This window comes from Accipiter gentilis, chromosome 19, assembly GCF_929443795.1.
Source record: "Accipiter gentilis chromosome 19, bAccGen1.1, whole genome shotgun sequence".
NCBI classification, from domain to species: domain Eukaryota; kingdom Metazoa; phylum Chordata; class Aves; order Accipitriformes; family Accipitridae; genus Astur; species Astur gentilis.
The window spans coordinates 3506906-3533822 of record NC_064898.1 but is presented as its reverse complement, the minus strand read 5'-3'; the positions used below and the strand labels follow the sequence as shown (position 1 = coordinate 3533822).

Here is a 26917-nt window from a genome sequence, read left to right as displayed (position 1 = left end):
AAAAATACAGTGTAAATATATAATAATACTCTTAGGAAAGCTGCAATTGCCTACTGCTTGTTTTCCCCCTTCTGTTGAAACCTACTACAGTATAAAGTAAAAAATGTAAAATTCATTGTCCTGAATAATATTTTGACTTCTGCAGCATGTCAGCCAGTTGCAGCTGTTTGTCAAGTTGAGTGTTTTTCTTTGGAAAAGAAAAACTTTTGCTTCCTTCAAAAAAGGTTACTTTCTCAACCCTTCAAAGAAACATGAAGCATTTGAAAATTACTCCTTGAAATTTTCCATGATGTTTTTCTAGATCATCTTCCTTTGGACAGTGAAATAATGTGCCTGTTGTTGCTGCATATTTTGTAGTGATGAATAGTACTAGTAATTTAAAAGGTAAATATTTTAATTTTGGAAGTTTCATTGCAGTTGATTAACTATCACTTCTTTCTTTTCAGGATATATTTATGTTCATAACAAGGCAACTTAAAGGTTTAGAAGATACAAAAAGCCCCCAGTTTAATCGATATTTTTATTTGCTTGAGGTAAGCTTCATAACTTATTTCATAATAACTGTTAAATGTAATTTTTCAACTTAATCTTATATTAACTACTCCTTTTATTTTCTCCTGTTCAACACAGAACATTGCTTGGGTCAAGTCTTATAACATATGCTTTGAACTAGAAGATAGCAATGAGATTTTTACACAGTTGTACAGAACGCTGTTTTCAGTAATAAAGTAAGTATTGTCACCCCCAATTATAATATATTATTGTACGGTTGAGGTCAGGTGTTTCTAACCTAGGTGTTCAGTCTTATTGTGTGACTTTTAACGTTAACAAGCTTAGTTTTGTAATTCAGTTTAACTGAAGGTAGCAGTATAAATAACAAGCTGTCAGTTTTGCCTCTTTTAATTAAACGAGACACACTGCAAATCATCTTTTTTTCCGAAGAAACTTACTTTGATGTTTTTTACTGCATTTATTTTATTCTGTTCTTGAAATTGAATGGTACAACATGCAATTCAAAGGAATTTTGAGGGTTATTGCTATAAAAACGTGAGTCAGAAAATAGTGGACACTGGAAGGTACTGCTAGAGATAGTCTAGTCTGCCTCCCTTGCTCAAACCAGGTCAGCTAGAGCAGATTGCCCAGGACTGTAGCCAGTTGGGTTTTGAGCATCTCCAAGGATGGAGAATCTGAGGCCTCTCTGGGCAACTTTCTAGTGCTCAATCACCCTTACATTTAAGAAGTTTCTCTTATGTTTGAACGGCATGTCCTGTATTTCACCTTGTGCCCATCACCTCTTGTCCTGTCACTGGACACTACTGAGAAGAGTCTTGCCCTGTCGTCTTTATTCCCACCATCAGGTATTTAAACATAATGATAAGTTCCTCCCTAAGCTATGTCTTCTCAAGGCTAAAAATAGCTGTCAGCTCTCACAGCCACTCCTATGAGAGCTGTTCCAGTCCCTTAATCATCTCGGTGGCCCTTTGCTGGACTGACTTTAAGGTGTCCCTGTCTCTCTTGCACTGGGAAGCCCAGAACTGGACACAGCAGTCCAGACGAAGTCTTGCTAGTGTTGAGTAGAGGGGAGGGATGGTCTAATACACTATCTTTTCACGGTAGGGACAGATACAGTCCTCTTACTCTTTTACTACAGTGGTAAGTGAAGAGGGCATAAGATTCAGTAACATTTTGGAAAGTGATATATGCAGCTAAGAAACTTAAGTATTTTGACTTCTAAGAAAACTTGTGATTTGATTATTATATTCCTTGTTTGGCATCACCACAGGGAGTACTCTGAATGGAAGTTGTGCTTTACATGAATAGTACACTAAGAATTCTTGTTTTTAATTTCAGCAACGGTCATAACCAAAAAGTACACATGCACATGGTTGATCTAATGAGCTCTATCATTTGTGAGGGAGATACTGTGTCACAGGAACTTTTGGATACAGTGTTAGTTAATCTAGTGCCAGCACATAAGGTAAGACTTAATAGTGGCTTAATTTTTTTTTTTTGTAATCCTGTTTTATTGGATGTATGTATTGAGATGTTTGGATTCATTGAGAATAGCTGTAGCAAATGTGTTCCTATTACTTGGATCTTTATTAGCAAACAAATAATTTTTAATAGCCAGAACATTCAGTAGAGTTTCATTGCTTTGATTCACTTGCCATAAACCAAAGTATCAGTGGTCATACGAATTCATATACAGGCTTTTTATATACATTCAATACCAGTAGCACTCAATATAAAAGAGACATATCCTTTGGAAAGTTTTTAATTAGTGTAATGCTATATCAATAGTTCAAACTAATGTGCTGCCCTAAGTGGGAGGTAAGTTGCTATGACTGCTGATTTGTAGGTGGCTCTGTTCTATTTCAGAAATGTTGACTTGGTGTTATTGAAAGCACACTGGTGTGTTTCTGATGCAGCCATAGAACTAACTATGTTCAGAAATGGTGGTGCCTGAAGAGCCCAAGTGATGGCTGTCTTTCCTCAATGAATAATGCTTTGTCAAAAGCAAAAAGTGTCCTACAGATGAACTGGGGAAAAACTTCTGGCTGTGTATGTGTTGTGACACTTAAATGTTTAAAAAGCAAGGAAGTCTGACTTCTTTTGTTCAGAAAACTACCAAGGTCCTACTGGAATTAATTGGGCTACAGTGTAGAAGACGACTTGTAAGTTGTGTATGACAAAAAATTTTGGGGAAATTGTCTAGGAAATGTGTACTTGGCTGGATTTTGGACAGTTCCAGCTGTTATCTGACAGCTTTTTTTTTCTTTTTCTTTTTTTTTAGTGTGTTCAGGAAAGGGCTAACTTTACTTATATTTCTTAGAAACTGCAGTATGGTTAAATGGGTATTAATTAACTGGAGAGATTCTGCACCTTTGGAATGGTGTTTTGAAACAGTGGTGTACATGAAGAAACTCAGTAGACTTTTCATAAGGCACTCTCTGAAGAACATAGCAAGTAGCACAACATAGTGTGCCTTACCGTAAGCCATCAATTTCAGTAAATAAAGAGCACATAAATTATTTTTCTGTTGACAGTGAAAGACTAAATGCTTAGTATAGATCACTCCTTCACCCCACCCCCCTTCCCCAAAAATGTTTTAGCTGTGTCCTTCAAGGAATCTAGTACTTTTGTGCCAGGACCAGACTGAAATTTGTGTGGCTAAAATTCAGATTTATGAAGTAAAGCCTTGGAATATGAGAAACAAAAGCAAGACTATGCAAAATACTTCAGTTTGTATTTTCTCAGTTGTTAAGCATCTGTTATTTTGTTACCTGTGTTCAACTTGATGTGACTACTGTTTTTATGATTCGTGTTTAATAAATTGATTCTGAATTTAAGAACTTGCATCCTGTTAGATGTTAGAGTACGCACGAGCTTGCTTGAGTAGTACAGCGGGTGTCGGATAAGTCAATAAAAGAGTAAACTTAACTTATCTGACCATGGGCTCAACTCTTAATTTCTGTGATTTTTTTTTTCTTTTCTTTTGTGGTTTCTCTTGTTTTTTGTGAGTTCTACTGAAATTCTCTCGATTGGATTATATTAAGAGAGAATGAAATAAATACTGAACTAAACCCAGTAAAAATGAGAAGCAAGGGAGAGGTAGCCAATATGGAAAGGCAAGAAAAATTAATAGTTTTCCTTTCCCTTTTCATTGTCTTTTTAGATTATAAAGCCTTTATGCCAGCACCTGTAAACAATTTTGTGTTTGTGCAATGTATTAGAAGGCAAATTGTATTTTACTTCCTTGAGTGTTTGCCAGTGTGTTCCATTTTCAGCCTCAGGAGTACTGCAGGGAATCCCATGTTGCGTATCCCACATGCTTTACATGCTTAACTTTTCGAAAAGTGATATTGACAGTTAAATTCCTGACTGTCTCCATTATGAACTTGCTTAATAATTAGCGTTATCTATCTTGGCAACACTTAGCTGAGCTTTTTCTCTGTCAGCCATCCTTAAAAACCTGTTTTCCTCCCCCAGCAGAAGTAGAGAATCTGCTAGAATTGTTTTGTCAAGTGCTCTTGGATACAAATTCTGCTGCTGTGCCATTGACAATAAGAATAAAATTGAAGACCCTTTTCAAATTCCAAGAAAATGGTGTGCTAAACTGTATGTGTTTTAAGAATATTTTGCTTTAGATACAGGCTTAACATTTGATTTTACCCCCTAAAGTTATAAAATTAAGGACTAGACTGATGCTAGCTAGTTCTTTGAGCTGTGTTAAATTTGGATATTGAGAGGCAACTGGAAAAAGTAACTGAAAAAAATCAGTGGGTATGCATTTCCATCACTGCCAACCCCATTGTAACAATACAACTGATTTTTGGCTCTGTGTATATATAGACAATGCTCTCCAGGATAGTTTACCACAAAAATGTCTGTGCCATGCTGTCAGAGAGGTTGCCGCTGCTTCCTGTGTCTGCAGTAGAAGTTTGTCAAACATTCTAGGGAAGAACAGGTCTGAGAAATGAGTTGGAAAATCTCTTAATGTCTTCCAGAAGTGCAAAAAGCTTGAAATGCTAGCAATATATATTGCAAAAATCATGGTGGGAATTGAGACAAAGGAGAGAACTAATGGTTGACGAAGATGGTCTGTCTTCAAATATTATTGCTGGAGGCCTCCTAATCATAAAAAAAAAAGTTCTCCTGTTTATTAACATTCTTTTCTGAAAGAAAAGTGGAGGTTTTCGGGGGGGAAAGGTCTGTCTGCAGCATCCTGTAAGTCTGTTTTAGATGTTAAATGTACCTTCTCAATTATCTTGCAGTAGATCTGTGTTCTGCCTTTTCATGTGTGGTTCTTGGGTTTGTCCTTATTGATCAATACTTATTTCTGCTTTTTCCTCTAAAATGTAGTAATTACTAATGATTACTTTAAACAGTGTTGCCATCTGATGGCTTAGTTTCTACCCAATTCAGGACTCTGAAAAGCTTATCCCCACTGGGTGCTTACCTGCTTTTAGAGGCATCCTGATTAAGATTATTGTGCCCATCATGAAGGCTTTCTTAAATCATTAAAAGATCTTGAAATACATGTGATTTTTTTCTAAATGTATAGAAAGATTGAAGAGAGGATAATGATAGAAGAGATTAGATAAACACAGAGAAGAAATCTGTTAAATTAGGTCTTACCCTTATAAAATTTCTCCTTCAGGCAGTTTAAAGTATCTTTGTGGCTATTAAATTAGTCGAAATATAGGTTTGATGTTTTGTAAAAGATCTTTGAACCTATTTGGTAATGGCCTGGGTTGCTCCTGTTTCCATTTCTACTAAGGCAGTGCTGCTTTTTCTTGTTTCTGCTTTTATCCTGAAGCTGGAAATGGGAGAAGAAAACTTTATGTGCTTTTAAGACTTCTTTGGCATTGTTATTTTCAGAAAGTTCAGCCTCTGGACATTTGAGGGCCCTGGCTATCAGCACAGTTAAATCAAGTACATGAGGCATGAAAAAAAATAGCTAACTTAGTTGTCATCTGAACTATTTTTTCTCTTTGCAGCTTTTTTAGATAGAATGAAGTGTAATGTTAATATGTTACTCAGGGTTGCAAATATCTACTTCTAGCATTTATCTGGGCAAACATTAAGGTTTTAAAATGAACTGCTGTGTGAAAGATACAAGCTGAAATTGTAATTAATATGAATCAAAACACATCTGCCTGTTGGAAGTCTGCTACGCTAGGTCTGCTGTTCGGACTTGTTTTATGTGTAAATCAGATCTTGCTCATGATCTAGAGTTCATTCTTACCCAGGTGAAAGGAGCTTGCTTTGTTTTGGTGGAGGTGCACTGTGGAAGTCAAGAAGGATCAGAGCAAGAATCACGAGTGGCATACATTCATTGTTACGGTTATTTGTGCCTTTTATTTCCTGAACAGTCACAACTCTAGCTAAATAACAGAAAACAAATGCTACAGGTGGAAATGATTGTGCTGCTTTTTTTTTTTTTTGTGTGTGTGTGTGTCAACCATAAAGAGCAATCTAGCATGCAGAACCTTTTCTTTTCAGGCATGTGGAACAGCTGTACAATTTTATAAAAAGACTGCTAATGTTGACCCTTGTATCTTGATTAGATAAGGGAAGAGGAAATTACAAGGATGTTAGCATCTTATGTAAGCATTCGAGTAACTTTCCAGAATTGGGATTTTTATTCACCTTCTGTAGTGGCTCTGAGTAAAACAGATACTTCAGGCATGAATCTTTGTAGTCTTTTGACTTGAGTCACCTAACTTAATTCTATCAGTAGGCAAGTCAAAGACTTTGTTTTATAATACCAGAAGATATTAATCTGTTGCCACTGCTGTCTAGAAGCCCATACTTCTATACACTTTTTGAAATTACAAACAATACACTCCATCTCTTTGCAAATCATCTCTTTTTCATCCAGATAGCTACCAAGAACCAAGCATATGCAGGCAAAGAAATACCCTGGGTGTGGCAATGCATTTTGTTTTTCATTATGCTAAAAGGAAATTTTCTTCCTTTTGTGGATGAGATGTATTTAATAAAACAGCCACAAACTGCCCCTTTATACTGTTGTCTTATAAACAGAATATGCTGGGTTTTTTAAATTGCCAAGACTAATAAAAATAGGGGCAACTATATTTTTACAGACACTTTTAGCTATTAAAAGACTATATGGTTTTTTGTATTGAAGATTTTTTCCTTCATTCTTCTATGTGTTAATCAAGTCTGCAGGGGGTGTCACAAGGGATGAGTTGCATTTTATTCTGATTTTTTTTTAAAAAATAATTGTGATATAGAAATTGGAGAAAGGACATGGCAACTAGAGGGTGGAGAATGTGTGCTGGGAGAGGAAGCAGACAATGATAGAGCAGATAACCCGATTAGACAAATGGAGGGATAGGAATGTTGGGGGGGTGGGGCTTATTTTTTATATTAGAGTTTTGTATTCTTCACCCTTTTTTGCTCACAAACTAAAACTCTAGTTTTTGGGGGGTTGGGGTTTTTTTTTTTTTGCTATCACAGTCAAACAGACTGAGTGTCTTTGGAGGATACTATGGAGAAGCTGTGATGGTGGTTCACAGGTGGCTGCTTGATGCAAGAACAGAATCGTACTTTTTACCACAATCCTGTTCAGAGTCTTGCTTCTGTGGGGACTGTAAATGCCTTGATGTTGCTTTATATCACTTTCCTGTTTTGGGGGGAAGCTGATAAGGAGGAGCAGTAAAATGCAGCAACTGACTTCACTGAGTGTCAGACTTAAATGGGCAACTGAGAAGTAAGCCCTGATTTGCCAGGAAAGAGTTTTCTCAGTAATATCAGTGGAGACTACAAAGCTCTGTTTGGACTAGGTTTGTTTTACTGTATTATCTTTACTACTGAAAGTATAAAAAGAACAGGCTCTTTCTTTAATGTATGTACCAGTACACAGTATCTTTAAATTCTTGTATTTACTTTTAGGATTAATGCATGTGCTTAAAACTTCTCTGTTGTTTTTTTTTTTTTTTTTTTTGTTTTGTTTGGTTGTTTTTTTTCCCCCCCCAGAATTTAAACAAGCAAGCTTATGATTTGGCAAAGGCTTTACTAAAGAGGACAGCGCAAGCAATTGAACCCTACATTACTAATGTAAGTGAAGACTGCAAACAAATATGGAAGTCAATACATTTTTTTAACTGAGCTGTATTATAAAAAGAATGAATTGCACGTAGTCCAATAGGACTGTAAAATAACTTCTTACAAACTCTCAATTGTTCTTTGAGAGAATTGTTATATTAATGAAGCACTGTGTAACCTGTCCCTTTGAGTCTAATTCTTTACCATATAGAAACTACTAAGTCCTTAACAATTTTGATTTCTGAAATACAATGAATGGTTTACTTTTTGCTGTCTTGGGAGACCTTGCACTTCAATCCTTAATGTGACTGAAGGACCAAATGTACTTATATATATTGTTCTGATAAAAATATATAAACACATTGTTCCTGTGGTAAAATTCTTTTTCTAATGAGGAGATGAGACTATTTAGAAGCTAAGACAAGTGAAGATAGAGCAGAATTGTAATGCCATTGTCACAGGAAGAGAAGAACAAACAGAATCTAAGAATAGCTAGTAAGGAAGAAAACCAGCAAGTGGATTGAGGATTGTAGTCAAGTTGAGTGTAGGCATCACAGACATTGTAAGAGAAAAGGGATAAGAGGAAGTAAAGATCAGACAGAAGTATGCTCTAAATTAAGTTGCACAATAGGGAAAAAAAAATTTACACATATCCCCCCCCCCCCCCCCCCTTTTTTTTTTTTGAGTGGTTAAGAATTTAGCAGGTCTCATGGCAGCTATCCAAAGCCTCAGGACCTTGAAAACAATAGAAAATCTTCAATACTTTTTGCTGTTTTCAGACTTGTAACACTTGTGGTACTTGGAAAGTGGGTACCTTCTAAGATTTTAAAAAATCTTCAGTGAAAAGTTTTACTTCAAACCTGCTGTTGGGCATGTATTGCTACATGGGGATGGGTTTTTAGTGTTGTTTATCTCTAAAGTTAGATTACAAACTGGGTGATGTTTTGTGGGTTTTAAGGAAGTCTGTACAATAAGAATCTTCCTCGTATGGAAAATATGTATATGTAGTCTTCTGTTCTTGGTTTCCCACAAGTAGGAAATATTAGGCTGTCTGGTTTCTTTGTTTTGAAAGTTACTTTCTTTCTTGAAATATACTAAAGACACAGTAGGAGTTAGTTTCCTAGGGAGGAATATATATATTCCAGACAACTCTGTATCCAGAAAAGGAAAACTTTTCTGCAAGACAGTACCAAGTCCTTAACTTCTAACAAAATACACTTATCTGTTATTTTCTAGTCATTACTAGAAACTGTTGACTTTTTCTATTGCATCACTTGTTGGGGTTCACTTTATAACCTTAAAAAGTGGTAGCTTTCATGGTTTTAGTTTCTTTACTGACATGATTAACCTCATCAGGTACAGAGGGTCATGATGTTCATCTGTCCCAAGTTTGGGAATAGGAAACTGAAGTATCAGTTAAGTGTATTCTGTTGCATTAGTGGCAGGTGGAAACACTGTAATTTGTTTAGCCACACTGGTGTATTGTTTTAACCCAAAGAGAAGAAAAATTTTTGCAATTATGTCCTCCCCCTTCCAAGTAGGGGGTAATATGTTCTTCTTTAGTTGCTTCTTACCCATCTATTCTGAGAGGATATAGTGGAAAGTAGTGTGGAATTAATATTTCATATTAGAAAATATTTTCTTTAATGCAAAGTCTGAAGATTCCCTCAAACCTGTCAAGTTTACCAAGAAAGAATAATTGCTTTACAGCTGCATTATGCTGCTTGTAAATAAAAATTCTGGAACAGTCAGTTATTAATTCCTACGCTTTTACTTACACCTCCTTAACTTGTCACCTGTGTAGTATAGTAATGAGCTAGTTGTTTCAGCCTTGTTTTGACTAAATGTTAGAATACTTTTAAAATGATTGTACTCAGTAGTAAAATAACTGTAAATATAGTCACATTATAAAAAGATCTGATATACTGGAACTCCTCTAAAGTTATGTTTCTTAAATTATTTGTAGGCCTGCTGTAGTAAAACTAAACATCACTTTTACTGTGTTTTCCTTTGTGTAATACTGAATATAAAACAATGGTATTTTAACATGTCTACTACAGAATCCTGATCTATATGTGCCCCCCCCCCCCCTTTTTTTTTTTTAATTAGTGGTGAAGTAGATGTTGTAAGATTAAAAGGTGCATTTAGTGGTAGACAAGCAAAGGATTTGGAAGAATGTATATATACTCTTGTTACTGATGTATACTCTGTTTTATTTTCCAGTTCTTTAATCAGGTCCTCATGCTTGGTAAAACATCAATTAGTGACCTGTCAGAGCATGTGTTTGACTTGATTCTGGAGTTATACAATATTGACAGTCACCTCTTGCTTTCTGTTCTACCACAGCTTGAATTCAAACTTAAGGTAAACACTTCTTCTCCTTTCTATGTATTTGAAGCATGTGTGCTTTGACTGTTAATAATTTTTTTTTTTATGGTTCATCAAATTATTTGGCATATAAAACTAATACATGTAAAACATATCTTTGCATTGTTTAAAGGAAGACTCGGAAAAGCACTCAAAGAGTAATTCAACTTCAAATGTTTTGACCTACAGCGCATGTATACCTATGTTTGGGTTTTGGTTGGTGGTTTTTTGGGGCTTGTATCTTTAAAGCAATAACTCAATTTTTTGCTGACTTGAGAATCTGACCTGGTTTGTTCCTTGGTTTACTGTAGTATTTATTGTGAAGGGCTTTAATATATTGAAAGTACCTTGTACTGCTAGCTGTACATAGAAAATACATCTGTTTGAAATAGTGAATTTTGGCAGGGAAAAGTTGGGACTCCATGTTAATGGTAACTGATGTACTGACCATTTTATCCAAATAGAAGGTCTGCGACAGGTAGAAACAGAGCATTGGACTCCATAAATATGTTTTGTACTCATTGCTGTAATGACTTTTATGATTTTTCAGGCTTATTTCTTAGGTCTGAAAGGGTAGCTGGTGCTAGCAATCTATTTTAATAGGTATTTTTCTTTTTTACTTCCTACCATTTCAGACTGTCTCCATCACTTGGAGAAATCCAGTATAACAGCTGCTGCTCCCTTTATTCTGCACTACTTCTATTCTATTTATCATTCCACAGGGTTTCTGTGGAAGTGGGAAATTTGATTAGTTTTGTATTACTAGGTTTGAAAGTGATCTGTCACTAAACTTGAGGGCTAAACTGCAGTGGACCACTTTTAAATTTGTATGTATTTTTATTATGAAGGACAGATTTTAGTTGTGTAGAACCTTTGGCCTGTTCTCATTGCAGTATTTATTATTTTAGTGGCTTGTTCGTGCCTATTACTTTTTCACTAATGTTGCTAGGCAGGCACGCTATACTCGGATGAGTTGTTTTTTAATGGTTTTATCTTTCCATTCACATTTCCAAAAGAAGGAGGGTTCAATTTACTGCTTGCTCTCTGAGTCTTAAAAGTAGACCTTTTTCAGCCTTTAATTCCTGTTCTTACAGATGGCAAACAATTATCGTTCTCATTCCAATAAAAACAGTACTTCTGCAGCTGAAGCTGTTATTCAAGAGATTTCATCTTAACTGCTGCCACATCCTTTTTTTTCATAGCCATAATTGCAGTAACCTTTCCATTTTAGGTCCATTTAAAACTTCAGGTTCTTGAATTGTCTTCCTCTTCCTTCATTGACTCTTATATTCTGCTATTTCAGTATGAACTTCTGTTTTTTAAAAAAAATCTTATTTTACCACTGGAATCAGCAAGTTTAGTAGCCCAAGACTGTCAAACTTTTTCTTTTCCCTCTCCCCCTGGAACAACTTCTGTTCTCTGCCTTCAACTGGGTGATTTTGGCTCTAAGCATTTCCATGTTTTCTTTGTACTTTTTAATTTACAACACATTTGTAAATGGTTGCATTTCTGTTCTTTGTTTAGTATACTCTTTTAGATGATGAACGTATATTTTGTTGCTTTTTGTCCCCTTGATCCTTAGTGTAGTTTTCTCCTCGTGGCATGAACCCTTGAGGGTAAGGTGGTTCATGTGGAGGTTCCAAGATCCAGTTTAACAATGCTTCCAATAGACATGCACATTCTGATATTTACATTCCTAATGCTCTTATTCCTTGATGTCTTTGTGAACTCAGTACAGTTTGTAGCTATTCTGAGGGCATGGTGTGGCTTCTGTTTGAATCATCTTGTTGCTTTAGGTGTGTGGTTTTGATGCCTTAAGTTATAAGGACAAATAATATAGGCCTGTCTTGTCCTATTGGCTGTCAACTGTGGCTTTGACCCATCTTTTACAGAAAAAACCTAACAATCTATTTGCAATAGGATAATCCTGGTTTAAATCCTGAGACACTGGAACAGGTTGCCTGGGGAAGTTGTGGCTGCCCCAGCCCTGGCAGTGTTCAAGGCCAGGTTGGATGGGGCTTTGAGCAACCTGACCTAGTTGAAGATGTTCCTGCCCATGGCAGGGGGTTGGACTAGGTGGTCTTTAAAGGTCCTGTCCAACTCAAACCAGTTTAGGGCTCTAAATGAGTTGAGAGTTCTGTAAGATCTTTCTGTGATTAAAAGGGTACTTTGAAGATGAATGTTCTGAAATACTAATGAAATATGGTCAGCCTATGTTTTTTTCTGAGATCAACACAAGTTCGTTCTTTATGCAGACCTGCCAGTGATGATTAAATACTTTCTACTTCAACAGTAGCTGTGGCTTTATTCTAAACAGCAGCAGCTAGTGTCAAGCATTTTTAATTCAGTTCCAGGTAAATAGCATGTCAGTGTGTTGAGAAGAAAGTGTGATTTCAGTGAAACTCAGAGTGCTTATGGTAGAAGGCAGCTAATGTTTTGCTGCTTCGAATAAAAAGAAACTGGACAGTATCCCTGTTGGCTTGATGAAGCCTTGGATCAGGTGGGTGGTACAGGAGAAGAATATGCTTGGCAGTCCATATTGAAAAATGGGAGAGGGGAGGTGTGTTTTTGAATAAAGGTCAATGAAAGTTAATGGTAAAATAACCATGAACTTCAGTGAGCTCTGCATGTCATTCATAGCTTGACTGGATAGATGATTTTGGCTTTTCTGGATTTGGTATGTAGTATTGCATCTTTATCCATGCCCATAGTTTAAGAGCCTTGTCTTCTGAGGTCACTCACTGTGGACTCCTAGGTATTTAAGTAGAAGTTTGTGGAGTATATTTAGGTCAAATGCATAGTTTCACAGGGATGTCCAGTTTTTGTTCTAGGAGATTGTCTAATATGGCTTAAATATACAGGTGTAATAATCAAAGTCAAATACTAGGGGCAAATACTCAAGTAATGCTTATGGGACTACTGGTGGGATAGTTACTCTATTCCAAGATCTCATACTACTGCTTTGCTGCTTAAGAGGTTTGTATTACTCTTAAAGCAGGTGATGTTGAAGGAAAGCTGTGGCTGTCCCACCTGTTGAGTTGTCAGTTTTGAGGAGTTAAGATGTGTCAGAATGAGGTCATCGTGCATGCAAGTAGACATATGATTGTGCTGTTCCAAGATAAATTGAGTAATTGCTCTCTGTGTTTTTGAAAACATGCATTTTCTTTATAATTGGTTTCAAAAGTAGTGAGTAAAAAAAATAATTTGGGGCCAGGTGAAGTAGACTCATGGTAGACTATCTGAGCAAGACACCAAATGTTCTGGCTCATTTTAAAGCTGATGCTTTAAAAAAAATATTTTCAGGTGCAAACTTGGCGAGTTCTGCATGAATTTGAACAGAACGCAGTATTTTTGATCATTTCAATGAAATTTAAAATAAATAAATCAATTTCTTAAAGTATTTTCTTATGTTTTGCTGTAGTTGGAGCCATATTTATCTAAAAGTTGTTCTTTTAAAATTCTTTTGACATTATCTAAAAAGTCTTTCTGCCAGTAGAGAATGATAAATGGTTACTTTCACACAGATGTTAAACAATTTTAATTTTTTTTTTTATTGGCCCTATCATGTAAAGGCTGAAGAACAATGAAGGTCAGCTCAATAGGGCACAGGACTTTAAAATACATTGGGAAGTAACAACTAGGCCTCCATGTAAGAAAAGAATGATGTGACATAGGATTTTCAAAGGCAGATATTACAGAACTTGATTACTGACAACCTGAAAAAAATTTCTTCACTCTTTTGGGATGTCATTTGGCAACAAAGTGGGAAATTATTAGCCAAACAAGAGAAGACAGGAATTCCTGGAAGAATGATAATGTGGTTAAAGACTTTGAAGAATTGTCCTGGAGAAACTCCATCTGAATGTTCTAATGGTATGTGTATTTTGCTTCCTGTTACTGAGAGCTTTAAAGAGAAATGCAGTTTAGTTCGTTCATCCTTCCTTCCTTCCTTCCTTCCTTTTTTCTTGAGATGCATCAAGGAGACAGATCTTCTAGTCCTGGAGCCATGTGATTACTGACAAGTCTTGTTTGGTGAATGGAATGAGTCCATTTGCACTGAGGGTAGCCTTTCCAGCTATGCTTCCTCTACCCAAAGCAAAATGCTTGTTCATGTCAACTAATTTGTAATAACACTGCGAGACTGAGATGTACACTGCCACCATGATGTCCTCTGAAGTAACTTGAAATACTGAGCTGAATATAAAAAGATACTGATGCTTATGGAGAAATATTTCTGTGCTGCATGCCTCTTTGGTTCTGTGTATGCATTCCTCCTATGATTCCTCCATTTTCTTGTGGTTGGTGCTGCTGGGAGTTTTTTTCACTATACTTTATCCCAAGGACAGTAGGTGCCAGAGACTTGAGTGTCACACCAGCCACCTTGCTATTATCTTAACATCATTCATTTCTCGAGCTTAGTGGCCTGATGTTACCACCACTAGGCATTATCAGCCAGTAACATCTTTGGATGGAGTGGATAGAGTTGTTCTGTAAGTCTTCTGGTGACAGATCATCTTTAGATAACCTGTTGCCTTTTGGCCAAGGGAGGAAAGTGTGCTGAATTGTCTAAACACGTAGATGACTTTTCAGGGATTTTAAGGGCATGCTGCAGAATTGGTGCACATTTCTCTGGAAGAATGCGAAGTGCAGTGCTGTTTGTAGATATGCTGTGCTATCAAGTCTTCTGGAATCTCCTTGCTTGAGTCTAGCTCATTGAAGTTAATGGTTTCTGGTTGTCTTGCGTGACAGGCATAACCACTATTATCGGGTGCCAGAGGAGATTGTCTGTATGCCATTTTGGTGCTGTCCTCTTAATCATTTCTGCATAAGAGAGAGCTTAAAAGTACGTCTGATATGGAGTAAACGACACATTTCAGTTCCACTTCATACTTGGAAAACAAGGTCTGGTAATTCACTGGGTCAAGTTGCTGAACAAATTGTTTCTAATGCTTTGTAGATAGAATACAGTGCATGGTGTTATAGTATCCATATTGGAAAAACTATCATTCAGTCTTGGAATGTGTGCTTCAGCAATGCTGGTGGACATACCCCTTCTTTCTTAAGGGCTCTTTGCTGTCTTCTTTGGAGGATTATGTGGCTGTGGTGATGGACAACTCGGCAATCATTTAAAACTCACACAATGTTGCAGAAACTGGATCTCAGTCCTGCTTTGTTGGAAGCTGTTGAAGTTTCAACAGTACGCTGTTGTTGGCAGTTCACATGCCCGATGTCTCCAATTACTGACCGCTCCAACTAATCATCTACAAAGAGCTGTAACTGTGCTTAGTGGGAGGTCATGTCTGGGCTGCTCCCATGAATGTGCTTGGTTTATGGTGAATCTGTATTCTGCCTGGGCTTAAGAGAAGTACTGAGTTCTGTCTGAGGACAGACTGAAATCCATGAAGTCTTTTGGATGTAACCCTGTTTCATGATTGCAAGGGCTCCCATGCTCCCTTCCATAAATTCTAGTTAGAGTGAAGGCAGGGGGGAGGTGCTCTTGATCTTGATTGTTCCAATTTTGAGGACTTTCTCCTTTTCTTGAAGGACACTGAAAGCTCTCAGTATTTTTGACTTGTGAACAAACCCTGAAAGAACACGTATCACCCTGACCTTAGGGTACTCAGTCTCACAGTACGGGTGCTGGGCGTTTCTCTGATAGTTTCTCTGATAGTGATCCTGTTTCTCTAACCTGATTCTTCCTCGTATCAGCAACTTTTCCACTAGCTGTATGTTCTGTATGTGAACCAGAATTTCCATGTAGTGTCTTGTTTCTTTGCTTCTAAACATTTCATGGCACGTTTTGACAATGAAGTGGTGGTGTTTTTCTCCACAACAACCAGGTGAGCTTCACTGAGTATCTCCACTGCCTTCCAGTTCATTGGGCTGCCTTGTTCTCAGCCTCTGTGGCTGATGGGAGTTCGAGGACGTGAACAAATGTCTGTGTGTCTGTGACATTACCTGACAGGATCCAAATCTCTTGCTCTCCATCTCCCTGAACTTCTTTTGCACTCTTCGTGGCAGGAAGCCTCTTGATTTATCTTCATGGGATCAGGGTCTTATGGAAGTTCTAGACTGTCTCTTTGAGTGTGAGAAAAATCCAAGGGCTTTCCTGTCAGTGACCAAACAGATTTTTGACCATGTATAGAGGCCTTAAGAAACTGTTAGTACGGAACTTGTGAGAGACCTTAGGTACCTCAGTAACTCTGTTGTGCGTATTTACTATTTTGTATCTAAACAATGTGGCCACCTAGTGTTCAAGCACCTTGCCCTTTTGGTACAACCAATGATGGCACAGTTTGGTCACAGTGCCAGGTAATTTTAACTGCTGTGAGAATTGTACATGTTGACTTGGATGAAGAATGAAAGATTGCTGGCAGTAACTGGTATTCTCTGAAATGTGCAGCTTTTGTGTGCTTTATTCACTCAGTTGCTTTTTCTGTCCTATCTATCCCAAGAATCTTCTAAGTATGTTTGAAGAGAATTGAAATGCAGTCAGGTGTGTGCAAATAGAAGTGGACAAACTAGTTATCCTTTTGGATCTGCCTGGGATGGAGTTAATTTTCTTTGTAGCAGCCTGTATGGTACTGTACTTTATATTTGTGGCTAAAACTGTTGATAGCACACTAATGTTTTGGCTGTTGCTGAACAGTGCTTGCACAGGTAAAGGCTATTCCCCCCACCATGAGTAGGCTGAGGCAGGGCAGGAGGTTGAGAGGGGACACATGCTCAGCAATAAAAGCTCAGAGAAAAGAGGAAGGGGGAGGATGTTTGTGTTCGCAGTGTTTGTCTTCCCCAACAAGTGCTATGCATGCTGAGATCCCACTTTCCAGGAACGGGCGAGATATCTGCCTGCCAATGGAAAGTGGTGAATGAATTCCTCTTTTTGCTTTACTTGTGCACGCAGCTTTTTCTTTACCCATTAAACTGTCATTATTTGATCCATGAGCCTATTAACCTTCTGTTTTCTCCCCTTCCCCTCTCTGTATAGGAGAGGAGAGTGAATGAGAGGCTCGGTGGGTGTTTGCCTTTTGGTCAGTGTCAACCCACTACACCTTTACAGATTTTGTAAAGAAAAAGCTCCTATGTTCTCATGTGGCAGAAAAGGAGTACTGTTAAACTCAACAGTTTTGAGAGCTGTGTCAAATCATGGTTGCTTCTTACTGGTAATTATTTTTTTACCTAATTTTGGAAAGGAGCCTGGGGGTTTAGCAGGAGAATGTCTGCTGAAATTCATTTAACTTGACCTCTTCTGTGAGGGTCAGTGATTTGTGCCTGATCTTGGCATTTTAAGGTGGTGTGTTTAGAGATCTCACATTGACACAGAAGCATTATTGGTGCAGGAGAGAACAGAGTTAAGAACGTATTGTTGTGTAGGTTAGCTTGTAAAGGAAACTGATATTCCTTCATTCAAATTTGGTATTTGAATTTTATAAGTTTGTATTTCTGAAAATAAATACCATTTTAATAGTCAGAAGAATGAAAAGCTCATTAATAGAGTATTTAGGAAATAACCATAATGGGTTTTAGATCTTTATTTTACCATCTTACTAAGCCAATGTCATGTAATGAATAAAATCAATAAGATGTTGACTTCTATTATTGTAGAGCTGCCTTTCTTCCTGGATATGGTAGTTAAAATTTTTGGCAAGTTTCAGGTGATGTGTCCACTTCTGTTCCCAAATCCCCCCAGATCCTCAGTGCTGCATATTCTTTTGGACTTTGTGTTGATAACAATCTGACCAACTACAGCTGTTAGTGACAGACCCTAATATCTAGGCTGAAGAGCCTGTGTGGGAGCACGTATGGGGAACTTAAACATACCAGTGTTCAATGTCAATTTTTACTGACAAATCATTATGGAACACTAGTAAGCATAAAGAGTGCTGGATCATACCTAAAAGAGGTGAAGGATGTGACTCTTCAAGTATACAATGTCTCATAGAATGGAGAAGGATTAAGATCTTTTTTTCAGAGTTCATGATGCTCATTTTTTCACCTCCAAAAAAGAAGTAGAGATTAAAGTAGAACAAAGGAGAGAGACTGTAGCAATGATGCATTCATTTACTAAGAAGTACAGGTTGTTTTTTTTTATTACTTTTAGGAGCTTATATAAGACCTTTTCAAGGAGACCAACATTTGGGCACAAATTCAGAAACTACCAAATACTCTTGGTCCATAATCACATATTCATTGTTTCTACAAACAGGACTAGAAACATGAGTGGGTTGTCTTACAGTTGGATTAATGGGTAATACAGTGAAAGCTTCTTCTGCAGCTAATTCATTAAGGATATTTTAGTTGCTTTGTTTGTTGGGGTTTTTTGTTTTTTTTTTTTTTTTTTTTAATGCCTCTTTTCTATATTTCTGGCTCGGTAATTTAGTAGTTGAATGTTTAGTGTACTCCTGATCCCTCCACTCCTCTCCCTCCCCACCCTCTGGGGTTTCTTGCTCTGGATCTGTGGGGATTACCTAGAGAAATACAGAGATGCTTGATATTTTTTTAATATTTTGTTGGTTTAAGCAGGAGTGCATGGGATGTGAGTAATGGAGATTGGACTAATATAGGCTACAAAAAAAAATATAAAATTCTTAACCATGGGGGCACAGAATAAGAATTTGTGGTGTAACTGCTACTTACAGGCTGAGACTCATAAAGAAAAGAGATAGTTTATTGCAGATTAAGAGAAGGAGATTGTAGATGGCTTTCAGTAATACCAATCTGAATTTTAATTGGAAAAGTTAGTCAAATGCAGACAAATGTGTTAATGAATTTACTATTAATGCTGCTAATACTTAATACTAAAGTGTATTGGGAAGAATTATAGTCTTTTGTAATGTAGTAATATATCAGGGTTAGATATTTCTTCATCCTTAACTTGTCTTGCTCTGTTAGTTTAAGGATTTTACAAATGCTTTTACTGTTCTTAGGGAGCTGAATTAAAAGGACATGCCGTCAAACTTTTCAGCCCATTTATGGTACTGAGTACAAAAAGTTGGTCTTTAAGACTATGATGTTGTATTAGAGAACTGACAGCTACATTGCACTCTTATTTCTTGTTCACATTCAAAAAGTGATGTTGAACTACTAAGAATGTCAAAAATTATAAAAAAGAACAGTATTTTAAACAGCCTTGTCTTCATTACCAGAAAAAAAAGACTGAAATAATAAGGGGTGAGTAGTATCTAGTTAATATCAACTAATTTTAGCTATTCCCTTTTTAAAGAAGTGCTGCAGCCAGTTGGTTTAATAAGTTTTAAATGCCAGTTTAATAAGCAAAAGAAAAAATGTGGTGAACAGTAAGTACATGCTAATTGCACAATTGTTAGCACATGTTTCCAAAGTATGTATTAAGCTTCAAATGCTGTGTGCTGTATTAAACAAGTGTAATGCAAACCGATGATAATGAAAATATACTGGAGAAAGCCTTGTTTTATCTCTGTTAGCACTAATTTTAAATATGAAAGAAAAGTATCTGTGTAACTCAGCATTTTTAAATATAAATGCTTAAATACAGGACCAGATCCTGTGCATCTCAGATCTTGGGTACTTAATCTGATGTTCTCTAAAAACTGGTTTTCTGAAAAGTTTTTCTTTTTAACTGAATGTTTATAAACACTATTCTAGAGAACTGTAAACCTTTATGTGCAGACAAATGTAGAATGAGTTTTGTGGGTTTTGTATTGTGCTTGAATTTGTGTAAGCTTTTACAGGCATGTGTCAGATTTCCTAACAGGTTCAGTAACCTGTAAATGAGGGTTGAAAAGATGTATCTATGTGTATTTTTCACCAGGCTTTGTTCACATTGGGTTTTGTCTCTACATAGTATTTCATTTTCACTGCCTTTATTTTTTCTTCTCCCAATAATAGTGAAGGGTTTTTGTCTTGAGATATACATTTGTATACAAGAAAAGTCTATTAATCTGTATTATAATATTGCTACAGGTGTGTAAGTGTATTGGTTACAAAACAGAACTCTTGGGGTTTGTTTTTTATGGGTTTGGTGTTTTTTGGTTTTTTTCTTTTAATTTTTTTTTTAAAAATGTGTTCATTTTCCAGAGTAATGACAATGAAGAACGCCTGCAGGTTGTAAAACTTCTAGCAAAAATGTTTGGGGCAAAGGATTCGGAGCTGGCATCTCAAAACAAGCCACTTTGGCAGTGCTATCTGGGGAGGTATATGCTGCTTTAGTTCCCTTCCTAGGAGGGGGAAAACATTGAAGTATAATCCAGCCTTTTTTTTTGTTTGGTTTTTTTTTTTTTTTTAAGTGACACTGCTAAGTGCAAATTCTCTCATGCTGCTTTAGCTGAAATCTGACAGATAATGCTAAAGAGATTATTTTATATACATCTTCTGCATCTGTGATTCTGCAGAGTAAACAATTACAAATCATTCCTTTTTAGTTCATTTTTTTGCAAGTATCTATTGCCATTGTCAAGGAAAAGGAATAGTTTAATTTCTTCACAAGTGAAACTATTCAATGATGGATTAATTCTAAAACAGCATCAAATGACATTTGCATTATCCGGCGATGTTAGAACTGGCTTTGAGGCTTTTATGTACAGTATTTGTATACTGGTTTCAATTTTTTTCAATGGTAGGAGTGCCTTAAAAGAGGTATGTAGTATTTATAATGCTGAAACAGTCTTTTGTTTTTAAATACTCTGCCAGTTTGAGACAGAAAATATAGCTGGAGCTTGTAGTCAGGAGAAACCTAAGTATGGCTACTATGATGAAAATGTTTTTGATTTGAGTAAATGAGGATAAACTCTATAATTTAAACACCTGCAGTAGTTGATAATGTAGCATTCAATCGTATCAAAACCAGAGTCCTCAAAGAAATGCTACTTCTAAAAGTACAGAAAATTTAATTGAGGGATAGCTTTTGGCTTGAAACTATATAACTGTTTAAAACATTGCATGTCATCAAAAAAATACCAGATCTAATTGGGCCCAAAGGAAAATGCTTCATTGTGTTACAATGTGAAGCGATGTGAATATGTGCAATCTGTTGTTCATAATTACTGTTTTCAACTAGTTATGAATCACATACACATATTTACTTTTTTCAAGGATTTTAACTAAGGCATAATAGCTGTGTTATTAAAGGAACCATTCTTAGAATCTCTTGATTTTGAAAACATACTTGTTTTTTACTAAAACAGTTATTCCTTAAAATCACTTTGATAAATAAGCATTTCAACAGCAATAATGTTCTAAAATTTGATTTTTAGTTTGTTTAAAACCAAGCATTTTGAGGGTAGCTTGAAAATGCATTTAATTTTTCAAGAGTTGTTTGTAACTCTCATTACATCAATAGTTCTATTATAAAAATTACTTATATCAAAGTTAAACATGAGAAAATACTAGTTCTCAAGCATCAAACCTAATTCAGTCTTTCAAAATGAAATCTTGCAGAAGTTGAAGTGATCCATCTCAGAAGACATTTGTATGAGGGTAGATGCCCATTTGTGTGCTGTCTGCCATAGAGTTTGAAGAGGGGACAAATATTGCAGTCTTATAAAACCTTTAGTTGCTGATACATGTTTCATGGTTAATTATGTGGAGCATTACAGAAAAGATAGTTAAAATATGTCAGATGTCTTTCTAATAAATAGTTGTTGTCTGCCTGGGAGTCTTTCATGTGTACCAGGAGACAATATTTCTCTTCATGTTCAGAACATGAATTAATAAATGAGTACAAGAATTTTTTCTTAAGCTAAAGGCAGTCTACCTTAATACTGTGAAATGAGAGATGTTTTATGCATGTAACTGTGCATGGGAAGCATGGAAATATTTTCAGAGGTGTTTGTGCAGAAATAAACTAGTTGCTTTGGTAGAAGTGATACTTTTGTTGTTGTTGTAATGCATTGTCTTGTTTCTAAATAGGTTTAATGATATCCATGTACCTATTCGTCTTGAATGTGTGAAATTTGCAAGTCACTGCCTTATGAACCATCCTGACCTAGCAAAAGACTTAACAGGTACCAGATTTATTATAACATTAAAATACAATGTAAGTCTCGGGAAAAGTCTGGAAGGTTGGTTGTACTCCTAAGTAACGTTGTCAGATGTTGTGGAGGACATAACTGAGGTTGGAGTTTTAAGTCCGAGTCCCTGCCTTCAGTGCTGCTTCTCAGGTTGAGGGGATTGTACATAAAGAATGCCATAACCAAAGAGATCACTCTCCCTCTCTTAGAGTAGTTGCATTCCCAACTGCTGTTGAAATTAAGCACCATGGGATCAGGCAAAGACAGCCTGGCTAACCTAATGGTCATGGCATTTATTAATTGAGGTGCAGAGCGGAGACTTCATTTCCACAGAGCTGAAATGTATAAATATTATGCAGCCACTGTCTAAAACATGAAAAGAGTTCTCATAACTGTGACCACAGCCATTGGTTCCTGCTCCTTCAGATCAAACACAGGCTGTAATTCAAGACCTCTGTAGGAAGAAGGCAACTGGCATAGATAGAAGTGTTTAGTATTTGTTGTTCCCAGTGTCTTAATGAAAAAAGTGTAATTAAAGAGAATTGGTTGGCTCGGGTTTTTTCCCCCTCAAAGTGTATACGGTGACGGTATCTCCCTCCCGATCAATAAACTACTCCTTCTTGTAGTTTTTCAGAGGTAACATTTTTGTCCGTTTGCTCTAAGGAGGGAATTTAAAGGGCTGTTAAGTGCATGGGATTGCTCTCCTGCTTACTGAGCGTTTGTCAAGTTTGACGCAAATGCAGGCAGGCTGGAGTCATCCTGTAGTTATTGGTATTGTTAAGCCAGCTTAAAAAAAAAAAAGTTTCTGGAAATTTCTTTAATGGAGTGGTAAAGATATTTCCTCTTTGATTATCAGAATTGTATTTTCAAGGATTTCTTTTTTCTTTTTTTACACTGCAGAAAGACTTTGTGCCCCCTCTAATGGTATCCTCTGGGAAATGTAATTTTGCTTGCCCCTCCTCTCTCTCCCCACAGTGCTTATCGAAGTCAAATTGTTGAAAAATTTCTCTGACTCACTGGTGTTTGAGACCAGAATTGTTTTGTGCAATGGCATTTGTCCTTCCTTTGTTTTAGTTTATTATGTGTTCTTGTGGAACAAAATTGTTTGTGGTTTTTTTTTTTTAAAACTCTTATTTGGATTTCAAATTTTATAACCTCCATAAGTGCAAAGCTTTATTTCTTGATGTGCTCATTCAACACTTGTGCTGATTACCTGAATGTTAATGGCCAGTATTTCAGATGAGACTTGAAAATTTTCACTGGTCATTGAACAGTAATAAGAGAACAGTAACTCTGGTTATTTCATCTGGAGTAAACTTTGAATTTTCAATGTTTCTTAATGTTCTCAGTGTTTCACTGATGTATGCTCTGTACAGTGATCTTAATAACTTTTGTGTGCATTTTCCTACCCGTTTGTGCTTTTAAATTAACCTAAAATACATACTTCTGAGAAGATAAATGAACTTTGCCATTTTATCAGTTTTCGAAAATGACAATAGATAGTTAACATGTATGACACTTCCAAGCAGAAATCTTAAAATGTTCATAAGATTATTGATGCTACCAAATAAATAGCAATGGGCCAAAATAATTCAGAAAAATTGTTTTAAGATTAATGAACTAGAATGTGTCTAAATAAGCATTATAGCTTGGTCAAAGAGCATGCTTTTGAAGTATGTCTCTTGATTTGTCCCTGCTTACAATGCTTACATGGCTCACACTGTGGAGTGTTCCTGGAGCATGTGAACTAGATTCCTTGTGGATAATACAGAAGTTGTGATCAGGAGTGCAACTAATGTGCTCCAGCAGCCAAAGGGGATGGACTCTGCAGGAAGAGAGTAGCCTCTAGTCTGAAGTAAGACTTTAAAATGTATATAGTGTGGTTACCAAGTTCTCAGCACTGTCTGTTCTGTTCTACAGATCCAATTCTGTTTGGCTATAATAATTACTAATGTAGACATAGGCTAACTATTATAAGAAATGATAAAAAAAAATGTAACCCCATAACTCTTAATTTCCATAATGCCAGAAATATAAATATTTGATATTCTAAGCAAATATGAAGTTTTACTGACTTTCCAGTTAATCTTGGAGAAAACTGATGGTTTCTTCATCAACAGTTGATGCTCAGAACAGTAGAAAGTCATGTTTTCTGTTTGTCAGTTGAGTACTGTCTAGAGAAAGAAAAGTAGCTGAAGTTGTATACCTACAATGAAATACTTATTCTATTTTTTTCCAGAATATCTTAAAGTAAGGTCACATGATCCTGAAGAGGCCATAAGGCATGATGTTATAGTATCCATAGTTACTGCTGCTAAAAAAGATCTTTTGCTTGTCAATGATCACCTACTTAATTTTGTCAGAGAACGAACACTGGACAAGCGGGTAAGACATAATTAGTATTAATAATGGCTGTGTGTTATTTCTAGACTCTAATTTAGCTTTTTAAAGAGCACTGCTTCTCAAAAATGCTGAACTAATTTTAAAATTATGAATGAAAAGCAATATAATGCAAAAATATTTTAGCGATCTATTTAATGAGGCGTCTTTTGCCTTTGACTGGAATGCCACATTTTTAATATGTAGGATTTTTATTTAAGGTAGTATGATAAAAAAAAGAGGCTGAAGCACAATGTTGTTCCAGTTGGCTAGTTTCAATGAAATTTTTTAGTGAAATTAGACCCTTGTAAAACATTCTAACATTTTCTTAAGAAATTTTGCAAGCAGGTTTCAAAATGTATTGCAGATTACTGATGGAAAACATTCCACCATCAGAGGTAGCTAGTTTACCGGCTTTTAATTAGATCATTGGAAGACTGCAAATCAGTGTGGTAGCTTTCAAATTTGAATAGTCTTGAAAATTAGTTTTGCTGTGTTTCATTATATGATAAAATTTGAAGATTGCTGCTTATGTTAAAGCATGGTAAACAAGGCTGTTGGTGGCAAACTTTTAAAATTAACATTATCACCTGATTTTTATTGTTTGGTGACATGCTCTCCCCTATTGCACACATAATACAATCACACATATTCAGTATAGATGGTGAGAAAGAGTGTTGGCTTAAATTTGTAACAATTCTAAATTCAAGAGGCATACTTACATAGTGGTTACCGATGTTGAAAGGTTTAGCATAACAGCTATGATGCAGTATGTGTCCTAATGGAAAGTGTTGCACTTAGAACTCAATTTAACTTTTTTGTAAATTGAATGATTTTATTTTGGTGTGGAATAGGAAATACCTGTCAGGAAATTCTGCAGTCTTTTCAGTTTTGAGTTTTGAACTACTAAACTGGGTACTATTTCTTTTTCTCAAGTGGAGAGTGAGGAAGGAAGCTATGATGGGACTTGCACAGATATACAAGAAGTATTCATTACAATCAGAAGCAGGAAAAGAAGCTGCAAAACAGATATCATGGATCAAAGATAAACTTCTGCATATATATTATCAAAACAGTATTGATGACCGGTAAGTCAGTCTTGAAAACTAGGTGGTTCTGTGGATAAGCGAGGTAACTTATTATGCAGATTTGTATTTCCTTTGTGCTTAATTGCTGACAAGAAGGAGAAGATGTGATAATCCTGTATGTTTTGATCCAGTGTGCAATCTTATGCAGCTGCAGCCAAATGTTTTCCTGTGTTGTTTTCTTCTTTTTTTTTTTTTTTTTTTTTTTCCCCGAAGGCCTGAAGTGATTCTAAAGGGTCAGATAGCTTGGAATAATTGAAAATTTTTAGCTGTACTTCACTACTGCTTCAATAAAGGAGATTTTTATATTTCAGTAGCTTGATAATTTTTATGTTAAAATTCAGTAAGTAAAATTGCTTTAACGATCTTGCTGTAGATTCGCATGTTGTTCCTGTATGCTTTAAAGATAAGTCTAGTACAAGTAGGGACAACAGTTAAGACATCTCACTCTGCAAAAGGTTAGTTTTTCTGTACTATAATAGCCATGAATTAGAGCCTTGTCCTGGATTTGTGGTGAAAGCAGTGCCTCTGTCGTACCAGCTACAGCCTTGTATATGGTTTTTTGTATTGAAAAATAAATGGTTGGACATAGAGAACTAGTTTGGGAACTAGTCCACCTTGACTAATCAAGGCCATCTTGGTGTCTTTGGAAACGAGCCTTTGGCCTTCACCACATGATCAGATACAAATGGCATTGCAAACCCCCACAAGTCTTTTCAAAAACTCACAGCTTCAAAAAATCATCTTCAAAATAAGCAATTATTTCATGGTACCATGGAAGTGGACAGAACTGTCTGGATCTTCAGATCCAGTCCTGCCCACTCACATTTTTCTTAAACTTCAGTGTCTTTTTAAACTAACTGGGTTTGGGTTTTGATCACCCCCTCCAATTGTGCATAAGGATTTTCTTCTCTTTTCTAGCCTAAATGTACATGATTGGGGTTTTTTTACCTATTTACTCTATTCTGTTATGTTGACCTGAATTTGCAAAAGTCTTGGGCCTTCTTGGTATTTAAAATTGCAACATGGGCTTAGTTTTTCTTTTGTTTTTTCTTCTCAGTCTTTCCTAGGTAACTGGCAGACCCATACCTTCCTCACCTCCTGTTTCCAAATAAGGAACTTCCATGTTAGAGCAGAAGCTTTTAATAATTCCCTTGTGAATGTACCTGCATTTTTATTGTGGAAGCAAAAGAAATGGGATAAACTCAGCCCTTGGAAGTGGCCAGGGAGGGGTGGAGGGAAGTCAGGTCCTTCTGACTAGTATCTGAATCCTCCTTCTGGGCTTCATGATAATGTGTGATATAATCAAGATGATACTACTTTTTTTTATTTTAGGCCAATTAATTGGGATCAGTTCATGAATTTACCCCAATACTGACCTGTAATGAAATTCACTGATAACATCTCTTTGGGCTGATAATTAAGACACATCCTCTTCTAAAATCCTTTGGTTCCTGTCTAGATTAATACATCTAATTTCGATATGTCATCTCTTAAATGTCCCACTGATAACATTAACATTAC

General features: G+C 36.3%; 1 protein-coding gene across 4 annotated transcripts in view; it reads left to right on the top strand.

Moving 5' to 3' along the window:
- PDS5B (PDS5 cohesin associated factor B) overlaps nt 1–26917 on the top strand; it is a 115618-nt gene that overhangs the window by 31025 nt on the left and 57676 nt on the right. For 3 of the 4 annotated variants that reach the window (XM_049822911.1, XM_049822913.1, XM_049822910.1), the window contains exons 4-12: nt 447–533; nt 631–728; nt 1852–1978; nt 7507–7587; nt 9799–9939; nt 19999–20114; nt 21829–21923; nt 24169–24314; nt 25245–25396. In XM_049822911.1, coding sequence (XP_049678868.1) covers nt 447–533; nt 631–728; nt 1852–1978; nt 7507–7587; nt 9799–9939; nt 19999–20114; nt 21829–21923; nt 24169–24314; nt 25245–25396 — 1043 coding nt within the window. Of the gene's footprint in view, nt 1–446; nt 534–630; nt 729–1851; nt 1979–2390; nt 2676–7506; nt 7588–9798; nt 9940–19998; nt 20115–21828; nt 21924–24168; nt 24315–25244; nt 25397–26917 lie in introns of those variants that run through there. The other variant, XM_049822914.1, reaches the window with a different exon arrangement.